At 38.9% G+C, this 17,587-nt stretch overlaps 1 protein-coding gene across 26 annotated transcripts in view; it reads right to left on the reverse strand.

The window, feature by feature from the left end:
* CADPS (calcium dependent secretion activator) overlaps positions 1-17,587 on the reverse strand; it is a 461,254-nt gene that overhangs the window by 139,101 nt on the left and 304,566 nt on the right. For 18 of the 26 annotated variants that reach the window (XM_045832206.1, XM_045832205.1, XM_045832202.1 and 15 more), the window contains exons 11-12: positions 10,318-10,530; positions 5,837-5,848 (exon numbers count right to left, since the gene is read on the reverse strand). In XM_045832206.1, the coding sequence (XP_045688162.1) occupies positions 5,837-5,848; positions 10,318-10,530 (225 nt within the window). The remainder of the gene's footprint in view (positions 1-5,836; positions 5,849-10,317; positions 10,531-17,587) is intronic. The other 8 variants (XM_045832207.1, XM_045832200.1, XM_045832201.1 and 5 more) reach the window with 1 other exon arrangement.

Here is a 17,587-nt window from a genome sequence, read left to right on the forward strand (position 1 = left end):
AGAGACCTGGATTCAGAACCACTCTCTGCCTCCCCAGTCCATCACAATACATCTTCACCCTGCCAGTTCTTGGCTTAGAGTACATCTAAAGAACATTTTTGGTTTTACTTATGTTTCAAAGCTGGCTTACTGAAAAACAGGCTTCAGCCTGTTTTCCTTTTGAGAAAGTAACCCTATCAACATATAGATTAATTTCCCCATCTTCATTTTTCTGTCTCTGAGTCCACACGTAGAATGAGCCTGTAATGGATTTGAAGGTTTGGATTCTAGTTTGAACTCTGTTTCAAAATAGCTGTAGGATGCTGGCTGGGTTGTTATCTCTCTGAGCCTCAGTTTCCTTGTATGTAAAGTGAGCTGAGCTTTCAGTTCCCTTTCTGCTGTCACTTTCATTTGACTATCCTTAAGAACCCTTGCACACCTTCTATATGTGTGGGATGAAACTTCATGTAGTAGGTATTTCTAGCAAGTAAAAGGAAAAACTCCTGGATTTTGCTTACACAAAATCACCATTTACTCAGAATTAGGCTCCTTATCTCAATGCTTCCACCAACTCAAGAGTGCTTAAAAGAGTGGCTGGCTCTCATTGGCACCTTTGAGAGTTTCATTGAGCTTATTGTATTCAGAAAAAGGAAGAGGAGTGGAGGCCGGGAACACTATTTTAAGGTACAGTTGAAGAGATTTGATTTTTAAGCTCCATTTGAGCAGGGATTTTTGTTGTCATTGTTGTTATTTATGATATTCCTAGAACCTAGAACAGTACCTGGTACACATATATTACAATAATAAATTTATTTCATCAAAATAAATAAATTCACTTCTACAAGTATTTTCTATTTTTTCATTTCATGGAATAATGATATACTAAATTCAATGGGAACAAGTTTATTGGAGCTAAAATAATAGGTGGTTAAGTGAGTGGGCTTAGGAGATCACAAAGACTGCCTTTGAGGCTGGCTCTGCCTTTACTAGGTGTGTGATGTGAGTCAGGTTGATTAGTATTTCTGAGTCTCATTTTCCTCACTTGTAAGCTGAGAATAGTGTTTGAGTCTACCTACCTTCAGAGGGCTGTTGAGAGGACCTAATGGGAAATAGCACTAAACTACCTAGGTGCCTGGCACAGGTAAGTGTGCAGTATACTGTGCCTATGAGTGAATGCACAGGCTTAGTGCTCTCAAAGCCAGATTGTTTCATGTTCTTAGAGAGTGAAGGGTGTCTCCAAATTTATAGCTAACATTAGTTATAGGTTGTTTCTTAAACCACACTGTTGCCAGGAAGCTGGGAGTCCTTTCCAATTGCTCAGCTTGATGCTTCTCCTTTGCCCCTGTATAGCCAATCCCTATGTCCTTTGTGTTTTTTGCTGGGTTATGTTCCAATTTCTCTGTGGATTCACAGACAATTGAATCCCTAGGTATTTGATAATATGTTCCTTGAGGGTAAGTTTCTGATCTGTTATTTCTCTTTCCTGGCTCCCAGAGGAGCCAGGTCCTTAGGAGGTGTTTATTAATGGACTTACTCTGACACCTCCATCCCAGACAACTTCCCACTGACTTTAATAAGGAGTCACACACATGGGGATTCAGATGGCATCTTGCAAATCCCAAAGTGGGAACATGTGCTCTTAGGGGAAAAAAATCTTAGAGAAGGAAATAGAATTCTAGGTGCAGGTGTCTTTGGATACCATTCAGGTTGTCTGCCTGTGTCTCCATACATGTCTAGGACCATATGCATTACATATGTTGTCTATTTTAAAATAAAACACTGCAGTGGTCCAGCTGTTCCAAATTCTGTTTCAAAGAACTTGTGGGTGCTTCCCAAGCAACACCATATAGTCATCCTTACACTGTCCCAGTCTGTTCTTCTACAGTGCCAAACATTAAAAATTAAATGCTCTTTGCAACTCCATTTCCCTCTCTACAAACAACTGGTTTGGATTGATTTAAAAAAAATGAAAACTCCAATGTTGACACTAGCAAGGGGAAAATAGCCTAGAGCTAAAGTATGAGAAAGTTAATTATTGAATTCATGATACCTTGGGATCATTTCCTTTGCCAATGTTTGGCATGTGTCAACAGAATGAAAATGAATTTTAACACTAGGGTGAGCAAAATAGAATTAGGAGAGTCAAGTGGCTGCTTAAAACTCCAATGATGTTTGGATTATTGCATGCTTTAGGGAGATGCATACCAATGATCTTTATTATTATTATTATTATTAGAAATCAAGGATTGACTACTTCATTTTAAGAATTGACTTCAATCTTTGCTTTTTACATTTTCCACACCTGAATGAACCAGTCCTAAGTTCTGCTTGACCTGCAAGAGCTCCAAAGGTCCTGAAATGGGCTATGTAATTGGATAGGCTCTATAGCTGGGGCATGATTCAATACATCTCTCAAACAACGCTACTTGTTTTACTTCTGGGGGCTAACTGCAGAAAGGTTTTGAAGTCCTTCGTAACAGGGGCATAGGAAACTAACTTCAGACTAAACTTAGATGGATAAAACTGATATTGGTACTCAACTACATTAAAAACTTAATGCACTGTCAATGGTGTCCATGATGCAAAATTATGCTGATGGGCACACAGACTAATGGGAGGCAGGTATACTTTTTCAAGTGGGAACTAATCAAAACCTTTAACCCAAGTTTGCTCGGAAACTATTTTGATTGGGCATTTAAGGAATGTTGGAAAATATCAGTTCCTAAAATGCTAAATTTATGTAGGTTTTATACTCTCATTTAATCTACTTCATTAAAATTCAAGTGGTATCCCCAACTGACCACCCTACCATTTATCTTGTTCTTTAATTGATCTTGATGCTTGATGGACTCAAGTTATATTTCATATTCTTTTCTTTTTACCCTTTACAATGGAAAATATATAATATTTTTCATGATTGCTTGTCTTAATAACAAGCATAGTTATGTGATCTTTTTTTCAGATATAAAAATTATTAGGTAAGTTTGCAATAAGGTCTACCAAACCCATGTACTTTTCTTGGGGGGAATAATATAGGTTTCAAATTTTTATTTTATTGAGATTTTCCTATTATCTAAGAGTTAAGAGAATGAAGACAAAAGTTCAGTCTCTTATTTCATTTTATAATATTATATTTTGGGAGTTTTTGTAGGCCAAAGAAAAAGAAATTCTGCTGTTGCAAATAATTATAATTGTATTAATACATTGTCTGAGAGAGGCTTCTTTCTTTAATGATCCCTTTTATAATAAGCCAGAGGTAGCTGTTTCATCACTGAAATTCAGAGCACAGCCATGGCTGCTGTTACTCCTGATGGATGCTAGAGGCAAGAGAATAGCTAATGTAACTTTAAAGTCTTTGTGAACCCAAACTGCAAATTAAAAGGTGACTTTGTATCTTTCTTATATAGAAAATGTGTACTTGTCATATCTGCTTGACAGTACAAGAGTGAATGTATGGTTTGGACAATAACGAACAATGACAGTAGTCAACCTCATCAGAAGACATGAAATAAAGAAATGACAATGATTGATGGCAGCTGGCTGTTTACAGATTTTTCTAGAAGAGTTTTTCTTGGCATGATCAAGTAACCAGGGGATGTTGTGCCCTTCCTGAGCTCCACACAGTAAGCAAAACACTGGTCCTCTTATGCCTGCTGCCCTTGAGAATCAACTTAATTCCTTCATGGTCCTTTGACTAAATCAAGCTAACTTGCATGGCCAAGAAAGGATGGCTGTTTCAGAAGCTCTAAAGGGCTATAGTGAATTCTGCAGAAACCTTGAATTAAAAACTACTATGGCAATACCTCCAAGGGGATAAACATGTGATATATATTTCAATGTTAATTTTTATTATTCTTCTTAAGACAGCTACTTTGAGTCAAAAATGCTGCAGAGATTTTGTTAATGATCTCAAAATAAATAAATATATAAATGATATTTCACTTTTCCTGTTGTAATTATTACATTTTCAATTAATTTACAGGGTACTTGATGTTTTTACATTCCCTTCAACATGAGCAAAAATAAATTTTCTCTCATTAATCAATTAATAATTTACCTTACTGTAAGTCATTATTTGACATGAAAATACTCAACTGATTAGTGAATACTATGTTAAATGTGTCTGAAGTAGTTAACAAAAGAAGAAGTTTCTTTTAATATGGTCTATTTAGATCATATCATGGTATTTGGAAAATTTTGGGCCTGATTGGGGGGTATATATTCTTTTAAAAAGTCATCTAGTTTTCCAATGAGAAGAAAGTGATTTGCAGTGTGGCTTTGGGTCATGCAAATTAATTAATGTGGATTTAATTCTTTGAAGTTGCACTCCTGCAATATAGCAATTGCAAGTTGACAATATAAGAAGATACAGCAAAAATCTCAGGAGATAAAAGTATAGAAAGAAATGAAAGCAAATGAGTATCTGGATATCTACTGGAATAGCAATGCATCATTGTGCAATACATGTGAATTTACGCAGAACAAAATCCATTCAGTCATCAATTCATCCAGTCTTTCTTTCAATCTTTAAAAAAAGTAGAGCAAAGTCCTAAATTCCCACTAAGTGCACATTCTAAGGGAAGCTTTTAAAAATGCCTCATCGGACATTAAAAGGAAATTAAAGTTAAATTAAATATCTGCTTGGAATGTTTAAAAAATCTGTCTGCTAGCCAGGGGTACATTTATGCAACATAAAAGAAAAAAGAAGAAAGGAAGGGGAAAAGAAAGCAAATTAAAGAAAAAACAAACATAATTAGAAGAAGGACTATTATTAAATGATTAGAAGAAATGATATGACCTACAACTTCTAAATTAGCATTCAAAATACTCAAGTACATATTTGCCTGCTCTCTTGACCAATTTTTCTAGCTCCCTCTAATGTCAAGTCTGCCCTCAACACATTTTTTGGTGGTCAGGTTTTTTCTACAAGAGTAAAGAAATTGTATGCTCTCCTTAATTAATAACTGAAATAGTGAAAAAACATTTTCCTAAGTTTTAGTTTCTTTTTTCTTTTTCAGGTATTTTTAGAAAAGCTAATACAAATACAAGTGTTGTTGAAGAAGTTACTGTTGTCATTGTTCTTCAGGGAGTAGCAGAGAGACATACATTTGAGACCAGAAGTCAAGCCCTCCATGGCATTGTAAGCTACATAGACTCAATCGTGTCCTTAAGTTCTTGTTTGTTTGTGGTAGTCCCACTCAGTACTGCTCTCCTTCAAAATTAATTCTCCATTAGAGAATTACTTAGAGCACACCATCAAGCCAGGTAGAATTCATTCTTTAGTGTTCAAATAATATATTTACTTTATTAATTGTATTTTGCAATTTCTTAAAGTCTTGCTCAGTTAACATCTCTGGGTTTCCCACCTTTCTATCTGTTATGATGTCCATGGTTACTACATCATTGGTATGCTGACCATTCTAATCTTCAGAATAGGAAAGGAAAAACAACAGCAACAACACATTATCAGAGTGCAAAATGATTGGTTTTCAGGCATTAAGCAATCAGGTAGCTGTGAATTCCATGAAACAAAGGTATTGTTGGCCATTTCATTGTGATGTTGATTAATAGTCTTGGAATGAAAAAAATTAGATGTTAACAGCTGGCTTTACTCAGAGGATTATTTGATGCCAATATGAAAGCCAAGGAGAGGAGGCAATTATGCACACATCACATGCATCCTAGTTTCAGTATGGAAGCTTACGTTTCAAACCTAAGGTCAGGAAAATAACATGAAAATTTTACTACGAAGTCTAGACATGAGGAAGATATAAGAGGAGAGGGAGGAAGCACATTGCAGGTGTCAGATAATCTAGTCTGATTATCTGAGCTGTGCTAGCTATAGGGGAACACTTACCCTTCAGTCCAGCTAGAAGTTAGCAGGGTAAGAAGGAACAAACCAGAATAACATAAAGACTAGCAACAACGCTCAGGAAAGCAGACAGGAGTTCTAACCTAGCAGCTAAAGTTCTTGGGTTCGAGCAAAGATTGAACAAGAAAACTTAAATGAAATAAAACAAAACAAAAACCAAAATTAACCCCTCCCTCCAAACCAACAGTAACCAAGACCCCTCTAACTGTTGAAGACTGTTCAGGTGGTAGCAAAAATAGAACAATTCTCAAACCAACCCCCAACTTTGGGAATCTATGATGTGATTAACCATTATTAGTTGAGAAACACACATTAAAATGAGACTCATTGCAAGTGATATATCAATCATTGACCAAATAGCAAAACTTAAAATACCACCCCCCTCCCACTCTGAGATGCTGATTTTTTCTGTTCCTTTAACACAGGGATCAGGTGTCTCAGTGAGAGGCCACTTGGCATAATAAATAGTGGCAACACTCAATTACAGATTTAGACATCTTTTCCAAGGTAAGCAACATTGGCCTTAAAAATTGGAAAACTGCAATTAGTTATTTTAAAAAGTTGCACAGCTGGGCACTGACTTAATTTTCCTCAAGTTTTAACCAAAAAAAGGAGGGGGGAATTAAACCAACAACAGCACACCAAAAAAATCACAACAGAGCAAAAAAAATTAATGTTTGGTGGAACCCTCCCCAAATCATTGTAGAGTCTCACACAAAACAACGAATAGCAGGATCTATTTTTTTTTCAGTATTTACAGTTCCGTATAAATACTCCACTCCACTCTTTCTTAGACGTGTCTTTTCATTTTGAAATTGAGCTTTTAACATTGCAAAAAATAAAAGCTGCACCCAGAAGTCCGCTAAACTGAATTTAGAAAGACCCAAATAAATTCACAATCACTCCCAAGTTTCCCAAACTGTAAAATGTTCCATTCTCAAATTTCCCTTGAACAGACAGCGACATGACAAGACTGGAGTGTTTATTTTTCTGTGCCCAAAAGTCCTCTTCCATTTATCTGTAGTTCCCCTTTGCCATATAAATACTAACAAAATAATTACAAAGTTAACTCCTTGAAAGTTTTTCTTAAGAATTATTCACTTGCAAGAATGGCAAATATTCAAAGACAGGCTTTGATGAGATGTGTACAGAATAAAGTATTTAACAATGACCCTTACCTTTTGGAAGTCAGGGAAACCTTTTTAAAATGCAATACTTGATTATTTTTACTTTTTTGTTAGAAAATCTGTGATTGAACTGAAGTGTACAAAGTGACCCAAAGCAAATCAATGTAGAGACTGAGAACCAGAGATAAGTGAAAGATCAAAATTTTCTATCTATTATTGTGATGTGATTGTTTTGCATTTCTAAATACACTTGCATTGTAGTACCAGGAGACCAATCTACCCCAGCTTGCTCATGACTGAGGGGTGTCTGGGGACACAGGACTTTAGTGTCAAAACCAGGGAAGTCATGAGCTAATCTAGATGAGACAGTCACCCAGAGTATGAATTCTCACTTAGCTGATTGATCTTTTTAACAGTAGTGATTTGAATTTAACAAATTAAATGCAGCTATGAATTATTTAGTACATCACTCCAGTAAAAATTATGGTACAATCCTCAAACTGTAGCCATTTTTTGGTATGTATAACCACTTGTGACACCACAGAATATAAAATTCCTGGTTCCTTGTTTGGTCTTTCTCATGGGTTTCATACACCCCTAATTACAAATGAGTTAAGTTCCGACTGGTTGGTTTCCTGTGCTGGTTTCTCAGTCCTGGAAACATATGCCTCACTTGCTAGTACTCTGGCTGCAGTTTTTATGAAGTGCCTGAATTAGCAATAGATCAAATTTGGAGCCATGCTGAGGCTCTGTTTCTGGATAGTAAAGTAACTATGGGGTTACTGGGTTCCACACTGTTGGACTGAACCTCTGGGTAAGGGCTGTCATTTATTACATGGTGATAGTGTACTGTTGTGCAGACTGGGCACTGCACAACTCAATAGGGGCCATTCACATTGTTGTCTGTGTGAAAAATGCCTCCTCCAGTGCAATCTCTACGGCTGTGAGTGGTGGCCTTATTCTTAAAGAACCTGGTAGCTGTGATGGGGCCTCACACTATTTGGACAACCCCCATTCTTGGGCACTGATTAAGGAGGCAATAGAGAAGAAGGGGGCTCAGCAAACTGGGTATTGATAAATCTGAGAAGTGTGAATTATCTGACCTCACTCATCTGTAAGTTGTCTAATAAAAGTTTCTATGTAAGCTCAGGGAATGACATACATCAACCTCACATGTACTCAGTGAATCTTCCTGCTGATGCCCAATGACCAGCACTTTAATTCCATAGCTAAATGAACCCTGTCCACAGAAGGAAATCAAAGTCAAGAGCCCTTGAGTACTTCCACAAAGAGACAGGCATCCATCCCCTCTTCTGCAGCTTCCATAGGTTGTCCGTTTCTTTTTAAATCAGTGTTACTCCTGAATGTCCTTCCTCTTTCCTACTCTAGTGAGGAAAAAGTGGGGCTAAACACAAACCAAGTAATAATTTCTTAATTGGGGTAGATGGTACACCAGACTAACTGAGTATAAAGTGAAATGACTTCAGAAAAAATGGAGATTATTTGGAAATAAAACCAGAATTTTCCAAATATCAACTGTGATCCATGTTTTATAAGGTTGATTTAGATGGTTACAATTGTGAAATTTTTTCCTGGCACACAGATAACTCCATGTCAGAAGGCTATGATAGGGTGTGTTGTTTCCAAATTTAAAAAAGGAGCCTATAGGGCAAGGTGAAAGGGGGAATTCCATCACAGAGGGTTTTTTTAAAAATTAAATAAATATTGGGTATGCTTTTTCTCAACCAATGACTAAACAGGAAGAGATAATGCCTTCTCTTTTTATAGCTCTCAAACCTATCACAAGAAGAGAGTGGAGACATTGGGGGTGGTTATGGTCAGGAGGGCTGTCCCTTTTTCCCCAAGTCCCTCCTCGACCTCTTCCTCATTTTTTCAGGATTTTTGTGTGGAAACCCATAGTGATTATGTGACTACTAACAATGTTCCACAGGGAATGCGTTTTCCTTTAAGAACCATCAGTATTGGAGAGGAATTCCTGGGAGCACCAGATTAATAGTATTTGTCATCCAAAAAGAGTTTTTCCCTATCAGCAAAAGTGTTACAAGGTTAATGAGGATGGTCTTTATTAGACATAAATAGACATGACAGTGGAACTCACTGGAAAGAGGATTTACCTCTATTTCCTTGCTTTAGCTGCAAAATTATTCCATTCATATCCATATTTTGTTTAAGAGCAAGAGAAAAGAGACTATGTCAAAGCACTATGCTAAAGGTCAAGTTTGTATGCTTGGCCTTCACACTTGCTTTCCATTCTGCTGTACTTCTCTTGCTGCAGATGTTTGTGGGACTGACTCTCTACCATTTGAACTTAAGCTCAGATCATCTGTATAAAATCCCCTCTCCTCATTCATTCTCCAAGGCATGACCTTCCTCATAGTATTGTTCAGTATCTGAGTCTATTTTATTTATTTGTTGACTTACTTGCTATTTAGATTCCTCCACTGATATGCAGGCATGAGCAAGTCAACAAAGAAATAAAATAGTCTGTTCATCATTTGTGTGTCTCATCACCTAGGCAGTTGTTAAATAAACTAGACTGAATGAGTGGGTTCCATGCTAAAGTAAGGAATCACTGTTATTATTGCTAAAAATGACTTGTCCCCGAGCTCTCTCTAATTGACTTGATAATGAAGGTATGACAAAACTCATTATTTAGGGTTAATGTTTATAGATAAAATAAATTACTTTGTTTGGTGCTTTATGTTTCCAATGTTGTCATCTTCTCTGTTTTAATAAATGACTCACATGGCAAAGGAAGAAGTTAAAATGCATGCAGAGACAGGAGAGAAGAAACTGAAATATGAACTAGGTCTACTTAAAGAGATGGCTTCATTTTTGTGTTCTGGTATTTCATCTAAGAATGGGATTTTAGGTACCCTGGTTTTTATTTGTTTGTTTTCCATTACATGTGATAATGTCATAATTTATTTGTAAATGGTTCTAAGTTGCAAATTTAAATTTTTGTTAAACCAAGCCCTATTTCAGTAGGAAGAAATGGGGGAAGGACATACATAATCTACTATTTTTGAAAGACTCAAACAAATACATATTTGGTTGTGAATCCCAAACTCTCACAAAGAGATAAAAATCTACCTCAAATACACTTCTCTTTGTTTAGTCTTTAGAGTGTCAAGTATTGCACTTTAAAATTATTTTCATCTAACATGTTTGTCCCAAATTTTCCCCTGAATTCACTGTTTTCTTTTCAGCAAACATTATTTTATGAGTCTTTAATATTAAAGCATCTAGATTTTTCTAATTCATCTTTGGAAGATGTACTCTATAGAACTATTTTGAACAAAGGTCATATTTACTTACAAAATTGGGAGATGGGGGCATCCAGCTGAGGCACATTCCCTCCCTTGGCGTTGAGTTTCTGAACTTGGGTTGGGGGCACAGGCTTGTGTGACTGCCCAGTGGCCCGATACATGGCTTGGACCCACAGGATGCGATCTTGCTCATCATCACTTGCAAATATTACAGTATCTCCTTCTTTGACTGCATTGAAGAAGGCTCGGCCACCCTCCAAACCTGGAATAAAAGGGAATAAAAACTACTAAGCTGAGCTTCAATGTTCTTGGTAGGACTGAGCTCTGAAAAGGTGGTTTCTGATGTTTTTCCTTGGGCTAGAGAGGGGTGGAGCAATTTATCTGATTCCAGTGGGAAGGCTCACACCCATTTGCCTGGAGTGGGGCTGTGATGTTAAAAAGGTGTTTTTGAGTCTGGCTCTGGTCTCTCTCTTTGTCTGGTAGGGGACAGAGTTGTCAAGCAGGCTGTCCACAGGTTGGGTAACCTTCTGTCTATAAATATACTGTTATTTTTCTCATCCTTTACACAAACAAACAACAAAAGAAAATGTCTTGACACCTCCCACCCTACCTTTCTCTTTTCTTTTCACTATCAGGAGATTTCTATCAGGGTTGCTCAAATTTTCATGCACATGTAAGTCCCCTGGGCATCTTAAAAATGCAGCCTCTGATTTAGTAGCTCTGGGGTAGAGCCCAAGAGTCTGCATTTCTTACAAGATCCCAGACCATGCAGATGGTGTTGATTCAAGGACCACACATTAAATACTGAGGGTCTCTCTCCTTCAGTTCTGCCCTATTGCCCCTCCAATCAGGCTACTGACCCACTGAAGCTTTCCAAGGTCCACACTGACTTCCACATTACTGAATCTAATGATCAAGCCAAAGTCCTCATTTTATTCTATCCATCTACTATCAGCAAAATTTGACACTCACTCTACTTTCTTTGAAATGCTTTCCCCACTTGGCTCTAGATCATCTGATTTCTACTTCCCTCCTTGGCTGCTGTTTGTCAGTCTTGTTTGGGGGTTCCTCCTCCTCCTCTTGTCATTTAATGTTGGAGCATCCTGGTGTTGTTTTTGGACCTCTTCTCTTCTTTATCTACACCTTCTGTCCTAGTGATGCCATTTCTCTTAAATACTATGAATATGCTTATGGGCCCTACTGTTGGGAACCGCCCTGACTGGTATCAGAGGCTGAAACCCCTGCCTAGGCTAAAGCTAAGGGAACGCCCTTGGAACTGTAAGCCAGCAAGGAGACAAAAGCTTATCTTCCTGGCAGGAATGCTGCTTCTGCTGCTTTATTCATAACTGAACCCCCAAAAAGCTTGGTCGGTTAGCCAAAGACGGGTAAGATTCCCCACGGGGGAACGACCTAAGCCAGGCACGATCACTTTGGGAGGCCCCCCAAAAGAAGGACTTGGGGGGCTGCAGCAAAAGGGGGTGATGGACCCTTGCTCCTCGGCTTTGACAAAGTCTGAGTTCTCATCGTTTGGGAGAAAATCTCCTTATCTCTTGGTTGCCTTAGTTCCCTTGCTCCACCTAAGCCTGAAACAATGACAGGGTGGTGCAGCTCGGTACTGAGAAGTGCGTATTCCCTGGGTGATCAGGCCTAAGAAAGAACATGTAAATTACTGTGAAACCTTCTTTGTTTAGAATGCTCTCAGTTGAATGAGAAGGGTCTTAGGAGGAAGTTAGTTTGTTCCTCAGCCTTACAGCTCTTTGACCCCAACTCAATAGACCGGCAGAGTTCTTTGTTTCCTGTAGTTCCTTACTTCCCCTAATGAGTACTGTACTTTACCTGAATTATTATGCAGCATGAGCCCAATAAAAGCAGGTATGGACTGTAAATCGGGGCGCTCCCCACTAGGGGGGGTGGCCATTTCGTCCCTACTTCCCCACAGAAACTAGTTTGTCTCTGTGCATGTTGTTTTTTCTCGCGTGTTTATCGTCGAGCCATCCACAGTGTTCCGTGGTCACTGCTGGCCGGTGACCCACGCGCAACACCCTACATTTCTACCTCCATTCTGGATGTCACCCTTTGAATTGCACATCTTAATATCTAATGGTTTTCTTGACTCCTCCATGTGGATATCTAATAGACATCTGTCTTATTATACCCAACACTGAGCTCCTCATCTTTCATCCAAACTCCTCTCCAGCTCAGTGAAACTGAGCTCATCTGTCTAGTTGCCCAGGCCCATAGCTTCTCTCTGGACTCCTCCCTTTCCAATGGAATTCTCATAGCTTAACCTTTAGGATAATATAGCAGAACTTGGCCCTTTCTTCCAACCCCAGTGCTGCTACCCTGAATCTAGACATGCTCACCTCATGTCTGGATTATTTTATAGCCTCCTATCTGATCTGTCTGCCTTCATCTTCACTCCTCACTCTCTATAGTCAACATGGTGGCCATGGTAATTGGTTTAGCATAAAAGTCAATTCATGTCACGTGTTTGCTCAAAACCTGCCAGGGACCCCACTTTTCACTCAGAAAAAGTATAGGTTCTGACAAGGCCTGCAAGGCCCACAGGAATTGACCCTCCACTACTTTTATCTTCGTCTCTTACTCTCTCTCTCTCATGCACAGATATATTTATTCACTTCATGGTGACTATGCGAGCCTCTTGTAGTTCATTGAACACTCTGGGTGTGTTCTCATCTCAGGTCCTTTGCACTTGCTATTTCCTGTGCCTACATCACTTTTCCTCTAGATATACGTATGATTCACACCCAAACTTCATGTCTTTGCTCGAATGTCACATTCTTGTGCAAGCCTTCCCTGATCTCTACCCCTCATTACTCATCTCTCTTAGCTTACTTCATTTTCCTCCATAGTTCTTATCACCATCTTGAAAGCTATATAATTTACTTTATTTCATAAGGACAGGAAGTTTTTTCTGTTTTGTTCACTGCTGTGTCCCTGGTACTTAGAATAGTACATGGTATATAGTAGGTGCTCAGCAAGTACTTCTTAAATGAATAAATGAATGCTGCATAGAACCTCTTTTTCCATGGACAGTTCTCAAGGTTACAGTACAGGAAGAGGGAGGCAGAAGCCTCTGTTTGAACGCAGGCCACAGTTACAACATGTCTGTCAACATATTCCAAAAGCTAGTATTTTGAAGTTACTGGGAACTCTCTGGCCAGCATGGGAAACTGAAGACTCAAAACCTCTGGCTGTAAGAATCTGTGAGGGTTGCAACAGTGGGAAAAACTCCAAGCCTCACAGGACAGTCCATGGAGAGAGGTCTATGGGGTTCTAGAGTATACAAAAACCCACCCACCCAGGAATCAGCACCTGAGAGAGCACAATATGCTTGTGGGAAGGAAGCAAAGGAAGTGATGGAAAGTGGGGTGAGAGCTGAGCAAGCAGCATTGTTCCCTCTCTAATCCCTCCCTCACAGATAGTGCCATAATACAGGGAAGAGGGTTGCCCCACTCTGGTGAAAACCTAAGACTCTGTCTGTTACAATGTAACAGGTGAGACAACGAGATATGGCCCAAATGAAAGAACAGATCAAAACTCCAGAAAAATAAGTGATGAGGAGATAGAAAACCTACCATATGAAGAGTTTGAAACACTGGTAATCAGGATGTTCACAGAAATGATTGAGTTTGGTTGCAAAATGAAGGAAGAAATGAAGGTTGTATGAAGTGAAATAAAGAAAAATATACAAGGAACCAACAGTGAAGGGAAGGAAACTGGGATTCAAGTCAACAATTTGTGAAAAAAGGAAGAAATAAACATCCAACTGAAACAGAATGAAGAAACAAGAATTCAGAAAACTGAGGGGAGGCTCAGGAACCTCTGGGACAATTTTAAACATTCCAACATCCAAATCATAGGAGTGCCAGAAGGACAAGAGGAAGAGCAAGAAATTGAAAACTTATTTAAATGAAGGAAAACTCCCCAATCTGGTGAAGGAAATAGCCTTCCAGGAAGTCCAGGAAGCCCAGAGATTTCCAAAGAAATTGGACCCAAGGAAACACACACCAAAGCACATCATAATTATATTACCCAAGGTTAAAGATAAGGAGAGAATCTTAAAAGCAGCAATAGGAAAGGAGAGAGTTACATACAAAAGAGTACCCATAAGACTGTCACCTGATTTCTCAAAAGAAACCTTACAGGAAAGAAGAGGCTGGAAAGAAGTATTTGAAGTCATGGAAGAAAAGGACCTACATCCAAGATTACTCTATCGAGCAAAGCTGTCATTTAGAATGGAAGGGCAGATAAAATGTTTCCCAGATAAGGTCAAGTTAAAGGAGTTCATCATCACCAAGCTCTTATATGAAATGTTAAAGGGACTTATCTAAGAAATTGAAGATCAAAAACTATGAACATTAAAATGACAACAAACTCACAACTATCAACAACTGAACCTAAAAACAAAAACAAAAACAAAAACAAAAACTAAGCAAACAACTAGAACAGGAACAGAATCTCAGAAATGGAGAGCACATGGAGGCTTATCAGTGGAGAGGGTGGGAGGAGGAGATTTGGGGAAAAGGTACAGAGACTAAGAAGCATAACTGGTAGGTAAAAAATAGACAGGAAGAGGTTAAGAATAGTATAGGAAATTGAGACACCAAAGACCCTATATGTACAACCCATGGGCATGAAGTAAGAGGGGAGGGAACACAGGAGGATGGAGGGGGTGCAGGGTAGGGGAGGAGAAAAAATTAGGACAACTGTAATAGCATAATCAATAAAATATACTTTTTTGTAAAGTATAACCTTCAAGAAATTAAAGAAAAAGAATCTCCTGGGATTCTAGAACAATAAGTGGCTAATTCTTTACATGGAGGGTCTAGTAGTATAGCATTGTTAATTAAAGATTTTTGGTGGTTATAATTATGAGGGAGTAATTTTCCTAATTTTTAAGGAGGGTTTTGAAGTGTGCAAATTGGGTAGGTGATACACAGTTAGGAAGCTGGAGAAACCTGATGAAATGAGTGGATGGCATGATAATGTGGAAAATTCTGGAGGGGCAAGAGAAGGAAGAAGAGCTTTGAGGGAAGATTTAAGCTATGAGATGTGAGTAAGAAGGAACTCAAAGAGGAGTGGTCAACAGACCTTTTGTAGTTTAGGCTCATGGTAACCTTTGGGATGAGCTCCTTTGATATTGTCAGGGAATGCCAGGTACATATCACTGGGTAAAAACTCTCCCTGGCCCACATTTCCAGGGCCTGCAACTACTTTAAGAAAGTCAGTTAACAGGGTTGCCTCAAAATGGAGAGAAAGAGAAAGAAAGATACTAAGAAGTTTTCAGATTTTGTATTTAATCCTCCCAATAGCCCTCTGAGAGAAGTACTATTTTTCCCATTTTATAAATAAAAAATTGAGTCACAGAGAAGGCAATAACTAGTTCATGAACACAAAGTGGGACTGTAAGCATTGGAGATGGGCTTCTAATTCTGGCTGTCTGATGCAGAGCTGACAACTGTAACCACTGTGTGGTATGACCATGCAGCCTGGACAATGTGGCTGGCCACACAGCCACAGCTCTCTCAGCATCAGTTATTAACAACACTGAAAAGCCCAATCGTGGAAGCAGCAGGATAAACAGAAATATCTACAGCAGTGGCAACATGACAGCAGTAGAGAGCAACAGAGCTTTTCCAGAAAGCACAGGAGACAAGGACATACCAATGAGAGCAAGGAGACAGCAGAGCAACCCAGATGGAAAAAACTAAGGGGAAGGGAAGGTGAACACTGACTTGTGCTTCAAGACAGCAGAGTCTTAGACAATGTAGCAAATTTGTGGGGCTGAATCTACAAAATGTGATGTGTGACAGTGCACAGGCTCTCCATGGAGTACCCCACAGGTACTGTCCTGCCAAGATCAAGAGGACATGTCTGGAATGGACAGGGGCAGAACAGGCAGGGAATGCTGGCCCTTTCTCTGCGGGAGAGAGTGGCCAACAGCAAATATGGATATAGCCTATTTATTGCTATGGTAAAGTTGTTGAAGACTTCATTTAGTTTAAATTGTGCCACTAAATTATTTTGAATGAATATCTTTTCATTTTAACATTTCATCACTTATTCTAATAGGAATTGAGAGACTGTTGTATATTCTCTGAACCACACCCAGGGAAACGTAAAGTGAAGCATTTTTACCTTCAGCTTAAAATGAGTAACCTACCCTGGTCGGGTGGCTCAGTTGGTTGGAGCATCATCCCATACACCAAAAGATGGGGAGGTTCAGTCTCCAGTCAGGGCACGTGCCTAGGTGTGGGTTCCATCCCATCAGGGTGTGTGCAGGAGGCAACTGATCAATGATTCTCTTTCCCCCTTCTCTCTCTTTAAAATCAATAAATATATCCTCAAGTGAAGATTTAAAAAAATTGAGTAGCCTGTATATAAAAATTTACATATAGTTATTTACCAATTCCTCAAATTAATATGTCAAGGATCCTAAATAGGTAAATCCTATTTAGTGCAAATGTTTGTGTCTGGGTGACCACTGGGTCCCAGGCTAGGCAAGATCTTACACAGCTACAAGGCTACCTACCCCATAAACACCTCCACCAGCTGGGTCCACTCACCACCTGAATAAAGCCAAGGTCGGGGGGACAGATGGACTCAGAAGTCCTCTCCATTTGCACACTTACCTTTCGGGGGGCAATTGGGGACACTCCTCACAACTCTGTGGACATTGGCTAAATTGTATGTAACTTCTGATCCCTGGCTGGAAAACTTTACTGTGCATAAGAATTCCCTTACGGGGCTTATTGAAATATGAGGAGTCTTCTCTCCCCTCTTCTGGTTCATAGGTTAGGATTGGGGCCCAGAAACTTTTATTTTACGTAAGCACTCTTTGAGAAATTCGGAGTTAGACTTTTCTTATGACAATTGGGAGCATTTAAATCTCATTTTCAATCTAACATTACTTTGAAAATAAATAGGACTTGGCACACAGAAAGGCAAAGAAGTTGCTTGTTATTCTCAAGAACATAATCAATTTACTTTTTCATTTACATCTTTGGTAAAGGAATTTATAAATTATATCCTGTGGGATCAATGCAATTAAAAAGGAGAGAAGCTTTTATAATATACATGCACATTTCTTTTGCTTGTAGATAGAACAGCTTTCTCTCCTCTTCTGCCTTCCTGCAGGAAGAGGATTCTGTTTTTATGTGGTAAAATAACAACTACGGCTTCTTGCAAGTGCCACAGGGTGACAGGGCTGGAACCTTGAGTCCCAGTTAAGTTTCTTCCTTTACAAAACGGGATAATAATCCTGGTCCTGTCTACTTCATGTGTGGGATTGCAGT

The sequence above is a fragment of the Phyllostomus hastatus genome, unplaced genomic scaffold (assembly GCF_019186645.2).
Source record: "Phyllostomus hastatus isolate PE091 unplaced genomic scaffold, TTU_PhHast_1.1 phas_contig_16, whole genome shotgun sequence".
Taxonomy (NCBI): Eukaryota; Metazoa; Chordata; class Mammalia; order Chiroptera; family Phyllostomidae; genus Phyllostomus; species Phyllostomus hastatus.